This window comes from Pelobates fuscus, chromosome 9 (assembly GCF_036172605.1).
Source record: "Pelobates fuscus isolate aPelFus1 chromosome 9, aPelFus1.pri, whole genome shotgun sequence".
Lineage (NCBI taxonomy): Eukaryota > Metazoa > Chordata > Amphibia > Anura > Pelobatidae > Pelobates > Pelobates fuscus.
Window position 1 is genome coordinate 148,358,640 of NC_086325.1, and position 18,918 is coordinate 148,377,557.

The 18,918-nt window shown below is 47.0% G+C and overlaps 1 protein-coding gene across 1 annotated transcript in view; it reads left to right on the forward strand.

The window, feature by feature from the left end:
* Positions 1-18,393, forward strand: part of BCAP31 (B cell receptor associated protein 31) — an 85,935-nt gene extending 67,542 nt beyond the window's left edge. Inside the window, exon 8 of the mRNA XM_063432730.1 lies at positions 17,777-18,393. Within this exon, the coding sequence (XP_063288800.1) occupies positions 17,777-17,815 (39 nt within the window). The 3' untranslated portion in view covers positions 17,816-18,393. The remainder of the gene's footprint in view (positions 1-17,776) is intronic.
* Positions 18,394-18,918: the final 525 nt, after the last annotated feature.

Consider the following 18,918-nt stretch of genomic DNA (forward strand, 5'->3'; position numbering starts at 1 on the left):
AGAGTGAGTTATCATATCCTGATATGTTTAAAGGGATCAAAGCAACTTTTAGCTCAATTAAGTGGTTTGTCTTTGTCTCAATTAAGTGGTCTGGGTGCAGTAGTCCTTTATTTTTAACCTTGCGGTGTAAAACATTGCCGTTTAGCAGAAAGGGCAATGCTTACTTTGCAGGGTTAGAGATGCCTCTAGTGGTTGTGTTCCTGAGCGCCACTAGGAGGCGCATCTGCTGTGAGAACAGAGTCCAACCTGATTCTTACACCTAACCTCCATTTAATTGAAGCAGTGCAGTGCTGTCCGTGCATGCACCTTTTCTCCTCCGTGTTCCTCTATGAGAAGCATTGTATTGGATCAGAAGAGTCAGCGTAACATAGTGGGAGGCAGACTGGGTCATAGTGCTAGGGGCAAAACAAGGGAGTAAAATTAGTTTTTCCAAGTTTGTACTATTCTCAGTACAGTATAGTGTTCCTTTAAGCATATACAGGGTACTGATGTTGGCAGAATCATTGATACTTTTTTTTTTTTTTTCCTTTGTTTTTCTTGCAAATGGACAGATGGTTTTCTGAACACGATCCATTTCTCTTTCCTTGTTGCATCATGTTTTTATGTATAGAAGTTAGTTTATCAGATGAAAAATACATATAGCGAATGTATATCTATATACTCTGTTAGCTGAATTGAAGTAGAATACCATTGAAGACTCCCCTATGGGAAAAAAATCAAATCCACTGTGTTTGCCATAAAACATTGTTTAAACATTAAAACATATAACAACCAGATTATCTGCAAAGTATAACATCTGACACTCAGACGCACACTTAGCGAATACTCTGGGTGTTGTATGGCAAGGTGGTTGTTATGACCAGGTAGGAGGTATATGGCGGGGGCGGGGTGTTATATGACAGAGTGGGTACTATGAACAGGTGGGGGCTGGGTGTTATAGCCAGGTGAGGGGTATAATGCCAAGGTGGGGGGGGTGGGGTGGGGTGGTATATGTGGGTGAATAATGTTCATAATGTAATAATCTCACCATTCAGGAGGATGCAGGCACAGTAGGATCTGTCTTCTGTGTTGTAGCCAGGCTCCCAGCAGCTAGACTCCCATGGTGATCCTGTCTGAAGGGTTTCTGGCAGCGGCGGGCTACTGGTGTGACTGACTAGCAGGCCTCTTACTTCCCCAGCCCCTCTGTTTGTCTGTTTCTCCCCCTATTCCTCAGTGTGTCTTTTTCCCCTTCCCCTATGTGTATCTTTCCCCCCCCAGACCGCCTGTATGTTTTTGTGCCCCCCATAACTTTTATGTGTCTGTTTGTCCCCCCCAACCCCTCTGTTTCTCATTTTCCCTCAGCCCCTCTGTGTGTCCCATTTCCCCCCGTGCCCCTGTGTGTCCCATTCCCACCCCCGCCCCTGTGTGTCCCATTTCCCCCCCCCTGCCCCTGTGTGTCCCATTTCCCCCCTGCCCCTGTGTCCCATTTCCCCCCCAGCCCCTGTGTCCCATTTCCCCCCTGTGTCCCATTTCCCCCCTGTGTCCCATTTCCCCCCTGTGTCCCATTTCCCCCCTGTGTCCCATTTCCCCCCTGTGTCCCATTTCCCCCCTGTGTCCCATTTCCCCCCTGTGTCCCATTTCCCCCCTGTGTCCCATTTCCCCCGTGTCCCATTTTCCCCTGCCCCTGTGTCCCATTTCCCCCCAGCCCCTCTGTGTCCCATTTCCCCCCAGCCCCTCTGTGTCCCATTTCCCCCCAGCCCCTCTGTGTCCCATTTCCCCCAGCCCCTCTGTGTCCCATTTCCCCCAGCCCCTCTGTGTCCCATTCCCCCCAGACCCTCTGTGTGTCCCATTCCCCCCAGACCCTCTGTGTGTCCCATTTCTCCCCAGACCCTCTGTGTGTCCCATTTCTCCCCAGACCCTCTGTGTGTCCCATTTCCCCCCAGACCCTCTGTGTGTCCCATTTCCCCCCTGACCCTCTGTGTGTCCCATTTCCCCCCAGACCCTCTGTGTGTCCCATTTCCCCCCAGCCCCTCTGTGTGTCCCATTTCCCCCCAGACCCTCTGTGTGTCCCATTTCCCCCAGCCCCTCTGTGTACCATTTCCCCCCCAGCCCCTCTGTGTGTCCCATTTCCCCCCCAGCCCCTCTGTGTGTCCCATTTCCCCCCCAGCCCCTCTGTGTGTCCCATTTCCCCCCAGCCCCTCTGTGTGTCCCATTTCCCCCCAGCCCCTCTGTGTGTCCCATTTCCCCCCAGCCCCTCTGTGTGTCCCATTTCCCCCCCAGCCCCTCTGTGTGTCCCATTCCCCCCAGCCCCTCTGTGTGTCCCATTCCCCCCCAGCCCCTCTGTGTGTCCCATTCCCCCCCAGCCCCTCTGTGTGTCCCATTCCCCCCCCAGCCCCTCTGTGTGTCCCATTCCCCCCCAGCCCCTCTGTGTGTCCCATTCCCCCCCAGCCCCTCTGTGTGTCCCATTCCCCCCCCAGCCCCTCTGTGTGTCCCATTCCCCCCCCAGCCCCTCTGTGTGTCCCATTCCCCCCCCAGCCCCTCTGTGTGTCCCATGCCCCCCCAGCCCCTCTGTGTGTCCCATTTCCCCCCAGCCCCTCTGTGTGTCCCATTTCCCCCCCAGCCCCTCTGTGTGTCCCATTTCCCCCCCAGCCCCTCTGTGTGTCCCATTTCCCCCCCAGCCCCTCTGTGTGTCCCATTTCTCCCCAGACCCTCTGTGTGTCCCATTTCTCCCCAGACCCTCTGTGTGTCCCATTTCTCCCCAGACCCTCTGTGTGTCCCATTTCTCCCCAGCCCCTCTGTGTCCCATTCCCCCCAGCCTCTCTGTGTCCCATTTTCCACCAGCCCCTCTGTGTCCCATTTTCCACCAGCCCCTCTGTGTCCCATTTTACACCAGCCCCTCTGTGTCCCATTTTCCACCAGCCCCTCTGTGTCCCATTTTCCACCAGCCCCTCTGTGTCCCATTTTCCACCAGCCCCTCTGTGTCCCATTCCCCCCCCAGCCCCTCTGTGTCCCATTCCCCCCCCAGCCCCTCTGTGTGTCCCATTCCCCCCCAGCCCCTCTGTGTGTCCCATTTCCCCCCAGCCCCTCTGTGTGTCCCATTTCCCCCCCAGCCCCTCTGTGTGTCCCATTTCCCCCCCAGCCCCTCTGTGTCCCATTTCCCCCCCAGCCCCTCTGTGTCCCATTTCCCCCCAGCCCCTCTGTGTCCCATTTCCCCCCAGCCCCTCTGTGTCCCATTTCCCCCCAGCCCCTCTGTGTCCCATTTCCCCCCAGCCCCTCTGTGTCCCATTTCCCCCCCAGCCCCTCTGTGTCCCATTTCCCCCCAGCCCCTCTGTGTCCCATTTCCCCCCAGCCCCTCTGTGTCCCATTCCCCCCCAGCCCCTCTGTGTATCCCATTCCCCCCCAGCCCCTCTGTGTGTCCCATTCCCCCCCAGCCCCTCTGTGTGTCCCATTCCCCCCCAGCCCCTCTGTGTGTCCCATTCCCCCCCAGCCCCTCTGTGTGTCCCATTCCCCCCCAGCCCCTCTGTGTGTCCCATTCCCCCCCAGCCCCTCTGTGTGTCCCATTCCCCCCAGCCCCTCTGTGTGTCCCATTCCCCCCAGCCCCTCTGTGTGTCCCATTCCCCCCCAGCCCCTCTGTGTGTCCCATTCCCCCCCAGCCCCTCTGTGTGTCCCATTCCCCCCCAGCCCCTCTGTGTGTCCCATTCCCCCCCAGCCCCTCTGTGTCCCATTTCCCCCCAGCCCCTCTGTGTCCCATTTCCCCCCAGCCCCTCTGTGTGTCCCATTTCCCCCCAGCCCCTCTGTGTGTCCCATTCCCCCCAGCCCCTCTGTGTCCCATTCCCCCCAGCCTCTCTGTGTCCCATTTCCCCCCAGCCCCTCTGTGTCCCATTTTCCACCAGCCCCTCTGTGTCCCATTTTCCACCAGCCCCTCTGTGTCCCATTCCCCCCCCAGCCCCTCTGTGTCCCATTCCCCCCAGCCCCTCTGTGTCCCATTCCCCCCAGCCCCTCTGTGTGTCCCATTCCCCCCCAGCCCCTCTGTGTGTCCCATTTCCCCCCAGCCCCTCTGTGTGTCCCATTCCCCCCAGCCCCTCTGTGTGTCCCATTCCCCCCAGCCCCTCTGTGTGTCCCATTTCCCCCCAGCCCCTCTGTGTGTCCCATTTCCCCCAGCCCCTCTGTGTCCCATTTCCCCCCCAGCCCCTCTGTGTGTCCCATTCCCCCCCAGCCCCTCTGTGTGTCCCATTCCCCCCCAGCCCCTCTGTGTGTCCCATTTCCCCCCAGCCCCTCTGTGTGTCCCATTTCCCCCCAGCCCCTCTGTGTGTCCCATTCCCCCCAGCCCCTCTGTGTCCCATTCCCCCCAGCCTCTCTGTGTCCCATTTTCCACCAGCCCCTCTGTGTCCCATTTTCCACCAGCCCCTCTGTGTCCCATTTTACACCAGCCCCTCTGTGTCCCATTTTCCACCAGCCCCTCTGTGTCCCATTTTACACCAGCCCCTCTGTGTCCCATTTTCCACCAGCCCCTCTGTGTCCCATTCCCCCCCCAGCCCCTCTGTGTCCCATTCCCCCCCCAGCCCCTCTGTGTGTCCCATTCCCCCCCAGCCCCTCTGTGTGTCCCATTCCCCCCCAGCCCCTCTGTGTGTCCCATTTCCCCCCAGCCCCTCTGTGTGTCCCATTTCCCCCCAGCCCCTCTGTGTGTCCCATTCCCCCCCAGCCCCTCTGTGTGTCCCATTCCCCCCCAGCCCCTCTGTGTGTCCCATTTCCCCCCAGCCCCTCTGTGTGTCCCATTTCCCCCCAGCCCCTCTGTGTGTCCCATTTCCCCCCAGCCCCTCTGTGTGTCCCTTTCCCCCCAGCCCCTCTGTGTGTCCCATTTCCCCCCAGCCCCTCTGTGTGTCCCATTTCCCCCAGCCCCTCTGTGTGTCCCATTTCCCCCCAGCCCCTCTGTGTGTCCCATGCCCCCCCAGCCCCTCTGTGTGTCCCATTTCCCCCCAGCCCCTCTGTGTGTCCCATTTCCCCCCAGCCCCTCTGTGTGTCCCATTTCCCCCCAGCCCCTCTGTGTGTCCCATTTCCCCCCAGCCCCTCTGTGTGTCCCATTTCCCCCCAGCCCCTCTGTGTGTCCCATTTCCCCCCAGCCCCTCTGTGTGTCCCATTTCCCCCCAGCCCCTCTTTGTGTCCCATTTCCCCCCCAGCCCCTCTGTGTGTCCCATTCCCCCTCCCAGCCCCTCTGTGTGTCCCATTCCCCCTCCCAGCCCCTCTGTGTGTCCCATTCCCCCTCCCAGCCCCTCTGTGTGTCCCATTCCCCCTCCCAGCCCCTCTGTGGGTCCCATTCCCCCTCCCAGCCCCTCTGTGTGTCCCATGCCCCCCCAGCCCCTCTGTGTGTCCCATGCCCCCCAGCCCCTCTGTGTGTCCCATGCCCCCCCAGCCCCTCTGTGTGTCCCATGCCCCCCCAGCCCCTCTGTGTGTCCCATGCCCCCCCAGCCCCTCTGTGTGTCCCATGCCCCCCCAGCCCCTCTGTGTGTCCCATGCCCCCCCAGCCCCTCTGTGTCCCATTCCCCCCCAGCCCCTCTGTGTCCCATTTCCCCTTCCCAGACCCTCAGTGTGTCCCATTTCCTCCCCAGCCCCCCAGTGTGTCCCATTTCCTCCCCAGCCCCCCAGTGTGTCCCATTTCCTCCCCAGCCCCCCAGTGTGTCCCATTTCCTCCCCAGCCCCCCAGTGTGTCCCATTTCCTCCCCAGCCCCCCAGTGTGTCCCATTTCCTCCCCAGCCCCCCAGTGTGTCCCATTTCCTCCCCAGCCCCCCAGTGTGTCCCATTTCCTCCCCAGCCCCCCAGTGTGTCCCATTTCCTCCCCAGCCCCCCAGTGTGTCCCATTTCCTCCCCAGCCCCCCAGTGTGTCCCATTTCCTCCCCAGCCCCCCAGTGTGTCCCATTTCCTCCCCAGCCCCCCAGTGTGTCCCATTTCCTCCCCAGCCCCCCAGTGTGTCCCATTTCCTCCCCAGCCCCCCAGTGTGTCCCATTTCCTCCCCAGCCCCCCAGTGTGTCCCATTTCCTCCCCAGCCCCCCAGTGTGTCCCATTTCCTCCCCAGCCCCCCAGTGTGTCCCATTTCCTCCCCAGCCCCCCAGTGTGTCCCATTTCCTCCCCAGCCCCCCAGTGTGTCCCATTTTTTCCCAAGCCCCTCAGTGTGTCCCATTTCCTCCCAAGCCCCTCAGTGTGTCACTCCCCCCCCCTTCCCCAGCCCCTCCTGTACCTCCTGATCGAGCCGCGATAGAGTAGCTCCTGCTCCCTGTACCTGGTGTGACAGGAAGCAGTTCTGTGCTCTCTGAGACTACTTCCTGTCAGACAGAAGCTCCTCTACCACAGTCTGCCTGCTCGGCTTTGCAACATTCTGTAGACCGGTCAGTGGCACCTGGGATGGACTGCCCCACACTCAGTACACCACTGGGTATAGGCGGCACTGATCTGAGATCTCATTATAAGACGACCTCGATTATAAGACGAGATCTATTTTTTTTTAATTATTTTTTTTTATTATTTTTTTTTAAACCTGGTCTTATAATTGAGCAAATACGGTACATAGAGATGGTGCATGCAACTCCAACTGCCTCTCCCAAGATGCTCAAGGCACAGCCAGGGCCAACATTGTTAATAAATAGGATAAATATAAACATTATTTCTTCTCTTCTCTGTATGCTTTCTCTATGCTGACTGCCAGGTTTTTAATATGAATGATTGACAGGGAGCTAAGATGGAGGAGCCCGGTTGTACCTTATAAATGCAAATGAATTAACTATAGGGATAAGTAAAATAAAATTCAGCCTTATTTTTTCCCCTTAATCTTTATGAAGTCATTTCTAGATAACATTTAACAGACTGAAAGCAAAAAAGAACATACATGGTGTGAGATGAGGAACATTTTGTTTCTAAGCCTGCCTCCTTTCTAATATTGCCATTACGCTCATATTAAATTAAATCTCTAAAAAGGAGTAACTGCTTGAGTAACTGCAAATCTCAAAGGAGCAGAAGTGGCAAACGTAAAACCCTTGTTCTCTTTTGATCTATACATTTGCCTGATGATACAACATATAGCTTAACTATCAGACCCCTTCCAGTTTTGATATTTATAGGAATTGAATTTCCCTAGCGTATAGTCACCTGACTGCCTAGCGTATAGTCACCTGACCCTGCTCTTGGCTTGAAATAACCATATTTGCACGGGCAGGTCTGTGCTCTCAGCAATACATTTCTAATGCTAAAAATACAGGAGCTGTATTCTTGGATGACCGTAATTTTCACATAATGTCCCTGGTGTCCTTCTTTTCTTGGAACTAAGAATGTTTTGTGGGTATCAGTGTAGTCACAGGTCTACCCCAGCAACTTTCTCGGTAATTGGTCGGTGGGTTTCACAGAGTTCCACAGCAATGAAACACAGCATCAAGGAAGTGTATAGAAGCGTCACAGACCTCTGCAAGAATATAACCCCGTACTGTTAATACTGCAGATTTATTTATTAGTCTAAATTTAATACCGTGTTCTCAATATTACACTTCATTTAAAGGAACAAATTGGTCTAAATTCTCTAGATTTCTGCTCCCAAGCTGTCCCTCTTTTGTGCTTTGGCCTATATTACATATTTAAAATTATTTCAGTAATCTTTGTGGAGGAAATGCACTATTTGTGTACATTTTTTTTACCCTTCAGTGTATAAATAGGCTGTGACACTGCAGCGTAAGATTAATTTTTTTCCCTGACATGGTTTAACCATTTCATTGTTGGATTACCAGCAAAGCTTCCACAGGAGTGTGGCTAAATAGACTTTATGCCAGACTTGTGAACAATTCCCCACTGTGGAGAAGAGTGAGTTAACGTATCCTGATATGTTTAAAGGGATCAAAGCAACTTTTAGCTCAATGAAGTGGTTTTGGTGCATAGATAATGCCCCTGCACTCACACTGCTCAATTATCTGCCATTTTTCTGCACGGAGAGATCTAACCGTTTCATTTTTAAAGTGTTTAATTTAGAATCCCTTCTCTCCTGCTCTAATTGCTTGCTAGAGCCTGCAACTCCCTACTGTGTTTAATTGAAGTTCAATTGACAGAGCAGGAGATTAAACACTTCTAAAGTGAATTAAAACATGGTCTGTACACCAAACCTACTTTTGCTAACGTTGTTTTGGTGCTTAGAGAATCCCTTTAAAGGTTGGTATACAGCTGATATAAATATCAATGTGTGGGTAGATTCCCTGGTCGGAGGAAGGGCCTTTCTGTAGTTTGAAAGTGAGTCTTGAGGTGCATTGTGGCTAATAAAAGTATAACCGTGGCTATTAAAAGGTCAGGGCTCTGCAGTGTTAAGCAAGAATGCACCTGCTACGTGCAGCTAGGCATGTCTTGTTGGCATATTTATGTCACAAGGTCGTAGTCTCTGTTTAATGACGTGGAGTTAGAGTTGGGCCTGATAATAAAGATAACACAGAGAGGGAGGAACTTTGGCTCTCCTGTATGTCAGACGGAATTTATTTAAAACTCCTTTAGCCTTTTCTTACTGAGAGCTGTAGAGGTGTGGGTTAGTGTACAGTCCACCCCGGCCTATTCTGGAAATGCTTTCACATGATTTCACAAGATTCTTCTTTCTGATCTCGTAAATATGCAAATGGGGCACGGTTGTGCATTTGTCAAACTACAACTCTCATTATCAGACAGACATTTGCTCTACAGTGTATAGAGTTGCTATCAGCAAGTTGTAGTGTATTCAAGACCGTTCCAGTACTTTGCAAAAATAGCCCTGCTGCGACTACTGCAGAGTTACGGAATTATTCCAAATCCTCTACTTTAAAGGGACACTATAGTCACCTTAACAACTTTAGCTTAATGAAGCAGTTTTGGTGTATAGAACATGCCCCTGCAGCCTCACTGCTTAATCCTCTGCCATTTAGGAGTTAAATCCCTTTGTTTATGAACCCTAGTCACACCTCCCTGCATGTGACTTGCACAGCCTTCCATGAACACTTCCTGTAAAGAGAGCCCTATTTAGGCTTTCTTTATTGCAAGTTCTGTTTAATTAAGATTTTCTTATACCCTGCTATGTTAATAGCTTGCTAGACCCTGCAAGAGCCTCCTGTATGTGATTAAAGTTTAATTTAGAGATTGAGATACAATTATTTAAGGTAAATTACATCTGTTTGAAAGTGAAACCAGTTTTTTTTTCATGCAGGCTCTGTCAATCATAGTCAGGGGAGGTGTGGCTAGGGCTGCATAAACAGAAACAAAGTGATTTAACTCCTAAATGAATTGAGGAGTGAAATTGCAGGGGAATGATCTATACACCAAAACTGCTTTATTTAGCTAAAGTAATTTAGGTGACTATAGTGTTCCTTTAAGCATTCATTTTGCAATTGGGTTTTCAGTTCCGAGCACTTTGGTGTTTATGAAATAAGACCGGGCATGATATAGAACCTGGAAACCTAGACAGCAGTTAGTGAGTGTGGGGATTAATTGGCACGCTATGTATATCCTACCCATATCTCTGTGGACACTCACTCTGCCAAGCTTAAAGGAGAATGGGATCGCAGTAACTCTATAAGACGTAAATAGCTGTAAGCCTTCACTGTCAATGCCAATGCAGAAATGAATAACAGTTTGGCACATTCAATGGCTTTTCTCTATTAAAGGGACATTAGAGTCACCAGAGCAACTACAGCTTAATGTATTTGTTCTGGTGAGTATAGTCTGTTCCTGCAGGGCTTTTGCTATAAACACTGCATTTGTAGTGAAAAAAGCAGTGTTTACAGCCATGGGATACTTCCACTGGCCACTCCTCAGATGGCTACTAGAGGTGCTTCCTGTGGCAGTGCTGCACAGTCTGCAGCAATGATGTACAGCATCTCCACGCTCTGCATGGAGATGCTAAACTTTCCCCATAGAGATGCTGATTGACATGGGTGGCATTTGGCTCCTCCGCCTCCTGGCTGAGATCATGGGAAAGCATTGTGATTGTTTGAGATCATCATTTCTGATGATGACAGCCAAGGAGGCGGATCGGGAGCAGAGCCAGCGCCGGCAAACCCACAAGGCACTGGGAAAAAAGGTGAGTTTTTACTATATTTGAGGGGGTCAGGGGAGCTAGATGGTGGTTTTAACACTATAGGGTCAGGAATATATGTTTGCTTTCCTGACCTTATAGTGTTCCTTTTAAGTTTGAAAATGTGTTAAGATTTAAAAGCAGTTTACATGCCTTCATTCCATCCAATTAATTATTGTTCACCACTATCTCGTTAATTTGGGTTTTTACATTCCTATGTAAACAGAGATACATATGTAACCACAGAACAGTTTGTGAAAACACTAGCTTTTATGTAGTATTGCAGAGTTTTTATTCTGGTCTCTGCATTATACCTACATATGACATTGTCTTGTATAGCTGTGGTACCTTGGGAAGGTTAATGGGCTTTACCATAATGTTCTATGACCGTGCTTACGTAGCTGCCATGTGCATTTATTTAAAAAAAAACAAAAAACACACAATTGTTCCACAATGCAAAAAAAGCCAAATAAATCAGTCACAATTTTCATGGAAATTACAACCTGTTTGACAAGTGCAGTCTCAATTTAAAGGGGGGGAGGGGGGGAAATCAACATAAAAAAACCCTATAGTGTAGGGATGTGCATGATCCAAAAATTCGGTTCGCTTTGAAAATTTGTCAATTCTGGACTTTGGTTCGGCACTTCCGAAATTTGGAAATTCTGTAGGGCTCCCTCACCTAACCCTAACTTAACCCTACCCTAACCCTGTCATCATTCACATGATTTTCCCTCCCTCTCTTTTTATTGCCACTTTTCAGAAATCCAAAGCACTTCGGCCCTTCCGAAATTCCGCACTTCGGCCATTTGGTTAGTTTGAAATTCTTCAGAAATTCGGCACTTTGGACATTCTGAAGCATCCGAATTGCCCGAAATTTGTCCGAATTCACATTCGGCCCGAAACGAATTGCACATGTCTACGTATTGTGTGGCTGGATTAAACCCGGGAATGGTGGCTTTTCAAAAAGCTGTTGTTTTGCCTGATTACTCTAGCGGCATGGATCTTTTAATTCAGTGTTATTCTGGTTGCACAAATTTCTGCAGCAGAACTCTGATTTATAAATCCCATGGCATGTGCTATTGGAGTTGCAGGATTGGCTAAGCCATTTCAGCCACTTCCACATCCAGCGAGTGCCCACTGCATAGCCTGCCAGTTCTGCAGCAAACACAGGAACATCATTATTTGCTTGTAAATGCATTAGCTTTGTAATACTTAATAAAAAATACATAGACCATAGAATTAAAGGAATGAAAACACGATAAATATATTTTAGAAAACAAGCATAATTAATTTGTCTACAGATCGTCCAGCCTTCACCTCTCCTTTAAAATAGAGCCAAGCACAGTTGTTAAATTCCTCCAAGATCAAAGGTATTGCCTTACCAGCTGATATAAATAGTTGGACATGGTGGTCTTAACCTGCGGTACTTGTAACCCGAAATACCCAGCCCTGGGTAGTGTGCCTCTCCTTGCATTTTGTTCCCCCTCCATCATTGAAAGTGTTAAAAAGGAAGCAGGTTCTGATCAGATAACCACATAGACGTCATTAATTCATTCTTCTCTTATTGTTGGTATTTGGCATTCCTATTCAGTCTGATGATGAATAAATAGTTGCTATTTGCCCGTGTGTCGGCTTACAATTAGCACATAGCTGTAAAATCAATATTGGTGGTTGGGAAGGGTACAGCAGCCTTTTGAATTTATACAGTTTGTGTTTTAAAAATTCATATTGTACTTACCCGGGGATTAGTACGGATGTAACTGCAAAAATGTGAGCAGCATCAGTGTTAAGAAAGTCTCAACTTTAAAAAATGATTGATACAAATTATTTTATCTCCGGAAAATTTTAATAGCTGTATCTTTTTAACTTACCGCCTGAAAATCCAACTGCTTTTGGTGTGGCAATTGTTGTAATTTTTAAAAAAAAATATTTAGTGAAACTTATAGAGCATTTAATGTTTGCAGCTCGCTAGACATTATTTGAGTGGTTCCCAGCATGCCAATCTGCAGGAAGTAGACTATCAGAGGTTTGTTTTTGTTTTGTTTTTTTTAATTTTTAAAAAAATTATTTTATACCCCCTGATGTTCATGTTTCCTCTGTGCCCAAGAGATACAAGGCTTAGCAAGAGAAATGTTGTTCAGTTTTTATTAAAACAAAGAATTCTTAACCGATAAAAAAAAAAAAAAATGATCACACCAGTTTACATGTTTAAAGTGCCGTGTGAGGGCACTTTATGACAACGGAACTTTTTAAGACAAAAATAAATCTTGCTAGTTTTTTGACTCTATGTAACGATACCCCAGAAATATCTTCATCTCACTTGAGTGGAGGTCTCAGAATATGGCACCCCCGCAAATCTACCTAGAGAATGCCATCCACTTAAAGTCAGCCACTGATTAATGGTAGCATTAATCCGAGAATCATCCGAGAAGCCAATGGTAATTCGGAGGGCGCCGCGCAGTGAAAAATAAAGAAACCGTTCCATAAGACCATTTTAACCAGTACGCTCCACAACGTCGGGCTACCTATGATGAGAAGGGGGCCGTTGCTGAAAGAGACAGACATCAAATCGTGTTTAGAGGTTAACACATAATACTTAAAGGGTTACTTGAAACACTGCACATACAGAGATATTTTTAGATGCTATCAGGCGGGGGCGTGGAAGTCGGCGCTGGGAGCTCTGTCCAGCGCAGGAATGCAGGTTCGTTAAAAGAAAGTCTAACTTATTTTTATGTTTGGGGGTTTTGGCAGAAATCTGAGTGTTGACACCGTAAAGGCCCTCCTGCTCCAAAGGGGTTAATGTTACCCTGTAACAGATATCAAAATGAGCACGTGTCTTTGTAGGCCTTGTTTAAAGTGCCAAGTGAAGGTCACATGGAACAGCACCGTGCGAAAAAAAAAAACTTCCTAATGTAGCAATGCACCAGAAACATTGTCATGTCACTTGAGGGCATTCGCAGCATCAGCCTGCTGTAACGTTCACTCCTCCCTTTCATGGTATAAAATGCAATACTGGCCAGAACGCTTAAGGGTTACATTTAATTTCCTCTCATTTCCTCAATTGAAAGCCAGGTATACGATCCCCCAAGATGAAACCGGCTGCTCAGAAGTGGGAATACAATGCGATGCTAGCTGATCTCCTTCAGTGCACTTACAAAGGCTCGTGGGATCCCTTCCAAGCGTATAATAGGACAAGCCAGGATTCATGGAACCATGCACAAGCAATGGAATGCTCAGCACTTCTGTATTGTATTCTGTGTGCCTTGAGCAAGCTTCCCACTCTCCCTAAGTAATGCTTTCACTCTGCGCTTTCATGCTTTTTAAAATGTGTCTGCAAAGTTCAGATTCACTGTCCGTTTACATACATGAAATACTGGGAATCTGATGCCACCATTCCCTCTACAGGATCTGTATACCAAAAACATTACACAGTTAAAAAAAACAGAACACCCAAAGGATAAATTGCATTACTATGCCTCTAAACAGCATGCCTCGTTATTGTTCTTTATACGTAGAGACATTCGACATATATTTGATCATACACACACAGAGCCTTGGATAAGTATTTCCCCTCTGTGGACATATCTGCACATTATATTGCTGCATCCTTGAATTAAATTTTTTTATCATTGGATTTACAGTGAACAAGTTGTTAAAGAAAAAAAAACCACTTGTTTACTGCCTAGCTATTCACCTCAAGTTTTTATTGAAACCATGATGCACTCCGATGCAATGGTTGGTTTTGAAAGTCACAAAATTAGGGTACACCTGTATGCAGTGAAAGTGTAACATGATCTCTAATTAAATACACCTGCTTCTGAAAGGCCTCAGAGGTCACTCGAGAGCAAACTGCATCTTGACATAAGTTCCTGGATAAAGGTCTGGAGAAGCTCTAATCAGAATTTGGTAAAAAACCCACACGCCCCTTCTTTGGCCTTCAATTTGAAATTCACTTTGAATTCTCAACAAATCTCGCCTTAGTGAATAACCATGACCGTTAAATACATTATTAACCCAGCCAGAAATCTGCCTAGAAAAAGCTGTCCTTGAAGACTCTGTGACTGGTAGCTGTGAATGCACCCCGCATCCGTAATGGAAGACACATCTATAAGTATGCCTCCCAACCATCCCAATTTTCGGGTCTTCCACATTTCCGACTTTGTTACCTGGTGTCCCCAAAAGGTGTAGAGCAAGCGCATCATTAGACATGCTCGCGTGGCACGCAGGTCACTAAGACCCTGCTGAGAGTAATGAATACGTGCTCCCTGCCTTCAGTGGACCGGCCTATTTGGCAATTCAGGGATATCTGGCTGTTCTGGTTGGATCGCACCAGTGATGCAATTGCATCACTGGCCAGTCCTCTTAACCCCCCTCCCATCGGCATTTCTCTTTTCGGGATAACAATTTGGGTTGTATGCATAAGACCGCTATAACCAGGACACTCCACAAATCTGGGCTACGTATAATGACAAGCTACTGCTGAAAGAGTCCGATAACAAATAATGTTGGGAGTTTGCCAAAAAGCACGAGGAAGAGACTGCAAACTTAGTAGAAGGTTCTCTGCACCGATCAGACTTAAATGTTTATTTTTGGCTTCATGCAGTGCACAACCAACAACTCTCACCACCGCGTGAACACCATGTAGGGGGCAAAGCATGGTGTTAGCAGCATTGTGTTGTAGGAATGCTTTTCATTGCAGTGAGTGGAAATTTTAGAGAAAGTTATTTTTCAGTCTGCAGGAAATATAAGGATGGGGCAGACGTTCACCTTCCAGGAGGAAAATGTTCAAAGGCAAAAATAATCACTGTTGAGTAGATTTAGACCAAATGAAAACATGCATGCATTTAATTGTGCATTTTTTTAAATTGGGGGTATATCTAAAAACAAGTTGCAAAAGCTGCAGTTTTCTTGTAAGCAGCTAATTGCAAGCCCTCCCCTTAAAACTCCACCCAGACTTTCTGTGGCTGTCCAATCAGACTTCCCAATGTAGCTCAATGAGAAGTCTTTGCAAGCCAGGTACTCTGGGCAATTGCTGTTTCTTAAAGGACCACTATAGTCACCAAGACCACTTCAGCTCAATGAAGTGGTCTGGGTGCCAGGTTCCCCAGGTCTTAACCCTGCAGCTGTAAACATAGCAGTTTCAGAGAAAGTGCTATGTTTACATTACAGAGTTAATCCAGCCTCTAGTGGCTGTGAAGACAGCCGCTAGAGGCGCTTCCCCGACGCTCAATGCGAAAATCGAGTTGAGCACCCAGAACGTCCATAGGAAAGCATTGAGAAATGCTTTCCTATGGGTGTTTAATGGGTGCGTGGCTCTGGCCACGCATGTGCATTCGGCTCATGTCGGGAGCTGACTTCGAAGGGGGAGGAGAGGTCAACAGCGCCGAGGGAGCCCGGCGCTGGATAAAGGTAAGTGGCTGAAGGGGTTTTAACCCCTTCAGCCCAGTGGGAGGGGGGCCCTGAGGGAGGGGTGTCCTAAGGATTATATAGTGTCAGGAAAACTAGTTTAACGCCACTGAGCTAATCAAACCAGGAAGTCACCGGATCGGTTGTCTGACAGCCAAGAGGGCATTACAAGATTAATTTAGAAAAATGCCAATTTCTATTGAAATCTGCACTTCTTGTAAAATGAAAAAAAGAGGGCACAATCCTCACACACAAAGCACTTCAGCAGTGTCAATTTAAAACTAAGAATATGAATGTTTTAGAAATACCCAGTCAAAGCTAACTTCTTAAATAAACAATCCTTGTGTAGAATAATTCTTGGAAAGATTGATAAAACATTTTAGGATCCGGTATATGTCATACAAAAAATCCTGCCATTTTCTTTGACCATTGTAGGTATACTGTAAAATAAATTGCAGCTATAAAAGAAAAAAAGAAAAAATAGTTTGTGCTGAGTTTCACATTTAATACCTATAGTCTACACTTTGAACTGTACGAACTATGTAACTTCTGTTATCACCAGTAAGGTGAGACACACGTACATATGTTCTTGGGTAATTGTAAACATGAAATTTCTATCTCCTTCAACCAACTCGGACCTTGGTTGTCTAGAGCTTATGTAGCTGGTGAGGACCTCCTAGTTGTGCATTTAAATTGACTAGAAAATATTGTATATTATCAGCAAAACCTACTTTACTGAGTTGTGTACTGTGATATGTGCCAGTGGGGACTAGCTATTGCCAGATAGACTTGTTCAAAATTTAATTCTGGCTGGTGTTTCTCAATCGAAATCCTTCTGTTCCAGCTAGGAAGCAGTCCTTGGCGGAGGTACCCAACCAGGGGGAACAAGGAGCTCCCTAACACGTAGATTAAAAGTACTTTTATACTGATGAACCATTCAAAGCAAATTTTGTATAAGTCTATTGCTGGACTAAAACTCTGTTGGACTTCTGCCTATCTTTGGCGGTGGTGCACCTTGTGGTAGTGTTATTTTATCTGTTACATTGTAAAAGGGGAAGGTGATGCTGCTGGACGTTGGTTAAGCGAAATTCGAATTGTTTCCCCCATACTTGCTGATTTACTCTATTATCAAAGTACGTAGGGTCCTTGAGATGCAAGTCATATCACTTTGTTTCAGCTATCTTTTATCAAATTTCCATAAGGAAGATTTAATATATTATTTGTGCCTTTCACTACCTTCTAATTTCCTATCCAAGAGTGCAAAGTTGACCAACTGTTTACAAGAGTAAGTTCCAAGGGATACTGTGATCCTGTGATCCATTAAATGTACAGGTTTATGGGAACATAAGGTTCTGTATCATTTGAATTCATCCTTGTCCACTTTTCTTTCCATATTTAATAGTTATGTTTTCAAGTGCACACTTTAAAGTAACCGGAAAGGAGATTGGGTATTCCAAGCATGTATCTACTTAACTATCCAATTTCTCTCTTACTCAGCACAGTTTACTTCCTGGTTTGGGGAAGTAGCGGCCCAGTCACTAGTCATCGTGCGGTTGTACCAAGAGATCTGGACCCCTGGCTGCACAGCCATTTCTTGCCTGATCCCTAGTCACACTTAGTCTGCTATTCACACAGTGATGAAATATGACTCTGAACTCCAAAATCTTTTACCTGTATTACATTCTGCTGTAGAGTTAGCAGGTAACAGAAATCTGGAACACAGTTTTTCTGACTTCACCCGGAACTCAGTGGAAGTTACTTGGTTACCTACACAACCCAGTGCATATCTTATTGCCCACTTTACAAGGTACTTTATAAGCTTCAAATTATATAGGTCTCTGCAGTGTAATGTTACACATTCTAAATTTACCCAGTAGAATGTTGCTTGAATTCCACATTCTATTAGTACCATGTCCTTCTCCCTGTCATTCTACCTTCTCTACAAAGTCTGTCAGTTGGATTCTTTGTACAAGTATTGACATACACAGCAACTGAAAGGCTTTTTATGTTTAATTTTGTTCAGTACTTGTACATCTCAATTGTCCCTTCTGTCAATAATGACAGCAACAGAAAGATTTGTACTAATCATTGTAAAAAAACATTGGGTTTTAATTGTTTTTTGGGGTTGGTAGACATTGTAAAATGTGTTTCTCCGCATTGTTCCGGTACACATTAAAGTGAGTATGTTTGTCTCCTTCCTCCATCAACCCCATCGCTGCAATTTTGGTATAATTTATCCAACTTAAAAAAAATAAAATAAAAAGACCTTCCAAAAATGTTTTCTATCATTTTTTTTCCCCCCTTTTTCATTTCTTCTTTCTTTCTCAACAGGCACTTCAAGATGGACCACCCAACAAGAAAGAAGAATAGAACCATACGGAAATGCCCAGAAATGTCCCTTCCCCACGCATTTGATTCTTTTAAAAGCTGTCCTATGTTTTCAGGGGTTGGAGTATGAGTTTATCATACATGACAGCAATTCATTCTGGTTACTCGCAGAACCATACTTTTTTTTTTTTTTTGTTGTTAAAGCGATAGCACTGCAATCCTCTGCTCGCTTATAATGTTATCAGAGTTTCTATATTCATGTTATTCTGCATGTAGTCAGTTCAGTGTTCAGCTTTACCGAAGCTCAGAAAATCAAATGCTATCTCGGCGGTGGCGTGCTCTGAATGGCGCTCCCTCTTTTTACTATTGAGGTCAAAAAAAGATTAGAGACAAAAACAAAGACACAATGCGTTGCAGATACAATGTGCGGTTTTAGTTGATGGATCTTTCTTGGTAGAGAAACAGTTAAGAGCCGTGCTAGTCCATTTCAGTTAATTTGTCCTCTACATATCTGTTCTCCATATCTGTAAGTCTGATACCTTGCACTGTTTACCACGCTGACTCCAGTTGTCTAATTAAATCAGTGATTATTGTATGTAATAAAACGACGTTAAGACATTCATGCCATTTGCTTTTTGCAAGGTCGCAAGTTACTAAGGTGAACATTTACACGTATCGTCAAATAGAGATGTGGACTATAGTTGGTAACTTTCCACAGTGAATGTGTCTGGATTTGCTAATGCAAGAGCTAAATTGCCATTAAATAATTATTATGCATAAGAAAGTCGGCACGTTGGGTATGGAGAAACGTTTGTTTAAAACAAAACCACACAACATATGAAACTGCTATGAGAAACTGCTATGTTTATTAATGGGTTAAGCCTTCCCCCAAATCCTCTAGTGGCTGTCTCATTGACAGCCGCTAGAGGCGCTTGCGTGATTCTCACTGTGAAAATCACAGTGAGAGCACGCAAGCGTCCATAGGAAAGCATTGTAAATGCTTTCCTATGCGACCGGCTGAATACGCGCGCGCGCATTCAGCCGACGGGGCGGAACGGAGGAGGATCGAAGGCAGACATCTCCCCGCCCAGCGCTGGAAAAAGGTAAGTTTTACCCCTTTTCCCCTTTCCAGAGCCGGGCGGGAG